Source organism: Vespa crabro, chromosome 23 (assembly GCF_910589235.1).
Source record: "Vespa crabro chromosome 23, iyVesCrab1.2, whole genome shotgun sequence".
Lineage (NCBI taxonomy): Eukaryota > Metazoa > Arthropoda > Insecta > Hymenoptera > Vespidae > Vespa > Vespa crabro.
In genome coordinates, this window is record NC_060977.1 from 1,555,001 (window position 1) to 1,561,479 (window position 6,479).

The 6,479-nt window shown below is 26.9% G+C and overlaps 1 protein-coding gene across 1 annotated transcript in view; it reads left to right on the forward strand.

The window, feature by feature from the left end:
• LOC124432033 (ataxin-7-like protein 1) overlaps positions 1–4,780 on the forward strand; it is a 13,035-nt gene extending 8,255 nt beyond the window's left edge. Inside the window, exon 7 of the mRNA XM_046980529.1 lies at positions 4,740–4,780. Within this exon, the coding sequence (XP_046836485.1) occupies positions 4,740–4,753 (14 nt within the window). The 3' untranslated portion in view covers positions 4,754–4,780. The remainder of the gene's footprint in view (positions 1–4,739) is intronic.
• The last annotated feature ends 1,699 nt before the right edge of the window (positions 4,781–6,479 follow it).

Consider the following 6,479-nt stretch of genomic DNA (forward strand, 5'->3'; position numbering starts at 1 on the left):
TTAACTATTTTCCTTCGAAAAGCGAAATTCGTGAGACGACCTAAGAGATAGAGATAGTAGCTCGATATGCCTAAGAGTAATCAACAATTATTATAGTAATTAACAAAAAAATAAAATTAATAATAAAAAGAAATATATATATATATATATATATATATATATATATATATATATATATATATATATGAAAGCTTTTGTCGGCTAACAAAATTCATTCTAAAGTCGAATTAAAAAGAATTCATAGCTAATTACGACTTATTTCTCTCTCTTTCTCTCTCACACACACTCTCTCTCTCTTATTATTATTAATATTAATATTAATTATTATTATTATTATTATTATTATTATTATTATTATTATTATTATTATTATTATTATTATTATTATTATCTTTTTTCAATTTTTGTCTTCGTTGTTCGTGCGGCGGAAAGTCATTAGTATTTTAATAAGAAGACGTTCCCAATATAAATAATACCCCATAAGATTAAACCATAAAACTCTTCATCGATCCCATAAGACTGAATAATTCATAAATCTCAAAAAAAAAAAAAAAAAAAAAAAAAAGAAAATAAAGAAAAGAAAAGAAAGAAAAATAAATAAAATAAAATATAATAAAAAATGAAATGAAATAAAAAGAATTTTTTTTCGAGAACATTAGATTTTTCGTGAAATTAATTTTATTAAATTTCATGATGTTCTTTTCGATTTACTCACATGCACACACACACACACATACACACGTGCGAGATCCGCAACATGCGTTATATATACACATACACATACACATCGAAAATTTCGTTTTTTATCATCGTATAAAAAAATGGATATTAGAATGTTAAAACATTTCTTCGTTCAATTATAACAATAATATTTGTCGCGCCAAGAGAACGAAAACGCTTTTGTGGCATTTAATTTGAGAAAAAAAGAAAAGAAAAAAATTACAAAAAGGAAACAAAAAACAAACAAAAAAAAAATATATATATACATGTTTTATATTTATTTGTAAATTTTATGTATCTTTTTTACTTCTTCTTCTTGTTTGTTGTTGTCGTTGTTGTTGTCGTTCCTGTTGTTTTAAGCGATCTTTTTCTTTTTTCCTTTCATAGATTATGTCGTTTCTCTTCTTCTTCTTTTTTTTTTTTTTTTTTTTTTTTTTATCTTTTGTTAGGAATGAAATATTTTTTTAAGAACAATGTGCGTTAATACTTATTTATTAAACATATTAAATCTCGAGTGTTAAGATATAATCTTTGAATTAATGAATATATTAGGAATATGAAAATGTTGGTACAAATGTCGGATATAATATTATTGCTTAATGTCAACATATCATTAATTGCCGTAGATTAGGAATTTTGAATCTTTTCATTTGTTGCTTTTTCTTTTTCTCTCCTCTTTTTTTTTCTTTTTTTTTTTCTTTTTCTTTTGATTATTTTTTTTTTTTTTTTGGATAAATTTAAAAATGTACTATCGATTTTTTAACGTGTAAGAAAAAAAAATTTAATCTCGATCGTTGTTCAAGTTTCTATTAAAAAAATTTAATCGATTCTCATAATCAATTTAGCAAGATTTATTCCAACGAGTTGAATATTACAAAAAATAGAAAAAAAAAAAAAAAAAGGAAAAATATAGTTAGTTTAACGATTAATTAATTGAATAATTCGAAAATGATTTATTGTGATTGGAATGTGAAAAGTATTTTATAAATTAATATCGTTTATATTGAATTAGTATTTTAAGATATATTCTTTAACAATTCAAATTATTTATTAGGATTAGTGTGTGAAAGATATATTTGCAAAAAATTTAAATTATAAAAATTATAAATATATATAAATATTCTAGTATTAGTCTATAACTAGAATTTCTTTGATTTTTCTTTCTTTCTTTTTTTTTTTTTTTTTTTTTTATTTTTTTTCGATAATACGAGGAGGAAGGCACGACATTTCAAGATGAGTTATTTAAAAACCAATTACGCTTCTCAAGCTGCTTTTCTTTCGGGGGTAAAGAGAAGAGAGAGAGGAATGCTGAAGAGGAAAAGTAAAATTAGAAAGTATATTAAAGTGTAGGGTCGTGCCGTTCGTGTCGTCTTTGAAAAGTAACCGGATATGTTTGTCAACAGTTGGCTTATCTAAAGAAAATATTATAATATTCTTTAGAACAAGAATAAAAAAAAAAAAAAAGAAAAGAAAAGTAACAATTAAAAATCATCGCCATTGAATAGAAACTTTTATAAATTGACTAATTGAATAAACTAAAATGAAATTCGAAAATATTTTCTCGAATAACGATCGAATTTTCAGAAGAATTGCTGTTCGTTTATTAACTTGGATTTTTTTTTTTTTTTTTTGACGTAAAAGAATATATTCCTCCTTAACAATTCTATTTCTTCGAAAAATAAAAATTATATCGTCGATAAAATACATTTCTTCGTTGAATATCTAATTATAAAGCAAACGAATTAACGTTATTTATTTAATTATATTGTTCTTGAGTTTTTGTCATTGTAATTTTTTTACTTTTGACATTATTTTTATATTTTTTCATTTTGTCCTTTGCTTAGTAATATATATATATATATATATATATATATATATATATATATATATATATATATATATACACACACATATATATGTATATATATACATATATATACACATATATATACATATATATATATATATACACACACATATATATGTATATATATACATATATATACACATATATATACATATATATATATATATATATATATATATATATATATATATATATATATGTATATAGAGGCAAGTATATAGATATTTAAGAATGAAATTCCAAATGACGTACGTATGTAAAGTAGACATTGCGTTTGTCTACTAGCTCGTGATCGTCTTTTTCTCAGGTATACGGTGTCCATGTAAACTATATATATATATATATTATAATAGTATTTAACAATATTGGATAGCCGTACATAAACATACATGTATCAACTTATATATATACATATATAAGTTGATATATTTATATACATTTCATTAATCATTTCTTCTTCTTCTTCTTTTTTTTTTTTGTCGTTCATAAAAAACATCCTTTATTTTTCTTTTTTTTTTTTATTTTAATCTTCTAGAGAATAACGTAAGTTTACTAGATGTCGATATGTATAAATTACATGGGGGAAGTATTATATAAATAAATTATAGGAGTTGAAAGACCGAGAGGTATGAATTTTTTCAAAAATTATTTAACGATAAGAATGATGCTCTTGTCTATATGTAAAATTCGTATTAATAAAATCGATAATCTACGTGGAAGATTATTTTATTCGAGGATAATCCTCGTTGATCATTATTATTATTAAATATCTTGAGAATGACGTATTTGTTTGTAAAATACTGTCAAGATTTTTTTTTCCTTTTCTTTTCTTTTGTATTTTTGTTTTTTTTTTTCTTCTCCTCCTCCCTCCCCCTGTAACATCATTGAATTTTCAATCCACCCTTGTGTCTTTTTTTTCTCTTCTTTTTTTTTTTTTTTCCAATTATAAATACATTCGTAATATTTCCAAGACCCATATTCTATTTTCATTTAATAACATTTAAACAATCAACTATACTTCGTAATAATAAATAAAGCTTAATTCGAATTATATATGGCAATGAATTTTTCTTTTTTTTTTTTTTTTTTTTTTTTTTTTGTATCTTTTATGTATAAAAAGAAAAAAAAGAACAAGAAAAAAGAAAATGTTAAAAATATTAAAAATGTTATTAAGTTTATATAAGTTTGTTGTGTTCGCGTGTTCTTGCGTGAATTTGTTTGTGTGCGTGTGTGTACGTGTGTGCATGCGTATATATTAGGATTGACGAAAGATTATTTTAATATTATTTAATATGACAATGGATTATAAAGGATGAATTTTGACTGGAAATAATGGGTAATAACGAAAACGAATTTTGCGAGTATGTCCTGTGAAAGGACGAGCAAGACAGTTGGTCGACGTGCACGGATCTTCGGGGACGGAGAGAAAACTGGTCCACCCACGGATATCTCGAAAGAATTTTTCTTCGACCGGTCGACCATCGACACACGAGATCGACCTCGGCATAAAGGAAAATTTTGCCAAAGATATTTATTATATCGGAACATTTATTTGTATTATTACATAGACAGACGTATGGATGTATAAAATGAGATAGTTTTCATTCTTTTCGATTGAAAATTATACAATTTTTTTTTTTTTTTTTATATTTCTTTAGGATCCAAAGAAAGAAAACAAAGAAGAAAATAAAAAATAGCCTAATTATTCATCATAAATTTCAAACGACAATGGACGACAATTTTTCTTTTCTCTCTTTTTTAAGATCCATTTTAAATCTATTTTAATAATCAACGTGAATTAATATGATTAAATATGTCAATAATGCACATCACTAATTCATAATTTAATTTTCAATGATGAAATGAATTTTATATTTTATATTTTAATTTAAAAAAAAAAAAAAAAAAATTAAGTAAATGGGAGAAGGACGATTGTATTTCTTTCTCTTTTTTTTCTTGTTTTCCTTTTTTTTTGTAAGAGAAACGAATTGATATTTATAAGTCAAAGAAAAAAAAAAAAGAAAAAGAAAATGAAAAAAGAATGGAAAGAAAGGAAAAATAAGAAACGCATTAAACCAATTAGGAATGCGATTAGTATTCTTATGATTTAACGAATACAGTCATAAAATTCAGTCTTTCATCTCTTTTTTAGTGCCAGGTACTTGACCCGAGATCTTTAAATACGTGGTAAGAAGAGGTTAACACGAAGAACGAGTAACACGAGATGCAAGAGCGAATCTATTTGTTGACTACGTGAACACACACACACACACACACACACACACACGCATACACATACAGACACACAGAAATATAGATACACATACATAGATATAACAGCTGGACCATATCGGACAATAGGAGGATGGCCTCCCTGAGAGGCCATTGCCATCACTTTTCGATCTCTAGATCCTTCGATCACGATCACTCGAAAATTAAAAACAATCGGTTCTCGATTAATCGATTTCTATCTCTAATTAAAAAAAAAAAAAAAAAAAAAAAAAGAAAGAGAGAAGGAAGAATAAATAAACGATTAGAAAAAAGGTCGTAAGAATTTGAAGAAAAAGAAAGAAAAAAAAAAAAAAAAAGAAAAAAGAAAAAGAAAGGAAAATGTTCGGAATGTATTTGATACTTTTCTTTTCTTTTCTCTTTTTTTTTTTTCATTTTTTTCTTTTTCTCTTCCTTTTTTCATTTCTTTTTTTTTTTTCTTTTTTTCTTTTTTTTTATCTTCTTCTTCAGGTAGATTTTAGAACTGTGAATTCCCATAAAAATAAATCTCTTTCTATACCTGGACCAGCACCGTAAAACCTTCCACTCTCTGGTCCAGCTGTTAGGTTTTACATAAGAAACCAACCTTATTCAGGGCTCGAGTTTCGCGGGGCAAATGCATAGCTTCAACTACCAACACAAGCCAGTTTCCTTCTTTGTCCCGCGTTCTTCCTATTTTGGTGATGTTAGACCGAGAGAGAGAGAGAGAGAGAAAGAAAGAGAGAGAGAGAGAGAGAGAGAGAGAGAAAAGAAAAAAAAACAAAAAAGTCGCAACAACAGCTGGTTCAAATAACACAGTTATCTCTATACTTCTGTAACTTTGTACATTATACCTGTGTATACTAACAACAATTTAAATCCTTTCTAGGATCGAAATAGATTTTTCAAGTAACGAATCTGTGTTTTTGCAAAATTGCAAAGAAGAAGAAAAAAAAAAAAAGAAAGACCTATTTCAAACTCTATTTATTCTTACGTAATCGACATATACCGTCGAACATTCGAATTTCCATTTAATTTCAAATGAAAAAAATTAGTTATTAAAATGAAAGAAAAATCCGTATATATAAATCCACATAAAACGTTATTACGCAAAGTTTTTTTTACAGAAATTTCGTATCTTTCATAGTCTTGGGACAGTTTGAACGAAGTGTAAGGTCCGTCCCTGACCCTACCCGATCGACTTCTTTCCCTTTGTAGTAGGTGGAGGAGGGGTTAGGGAGGATACCTCACCGTATCCCTTTTCTTCTTTATGGTGTTATTACGAGAGAAGCAACCTGTCGTGTTTCGAGCCTCAGTATCTCAGCATCTTCCTCTATGTTGGCTAAGCTTTTGCCCAGTACTTCTCTCTCTCTCTCTCTCTTTCCTTCTATCTATCTCTCTATTTCTATCTTTCTATCTCTATTTATCTATCTATCTATCTATGCATCATCTCTCTCTCTCTCTCTCTCTCTCTCTCTCTCTCTCTCGTTCTTTCGTAGGCTCTGTATCTTCAGTTATACGCCCGTCTCACTCTAAGACTATCTTTTTCCATGGTACTCGCGACACGGTGGAGAAGGGGGCCAGAGGCCGAAGGAGAAGGAGAAGAACCAGTCGTGAACCAGAACGGTTGGTCGGTCCTCGGAAT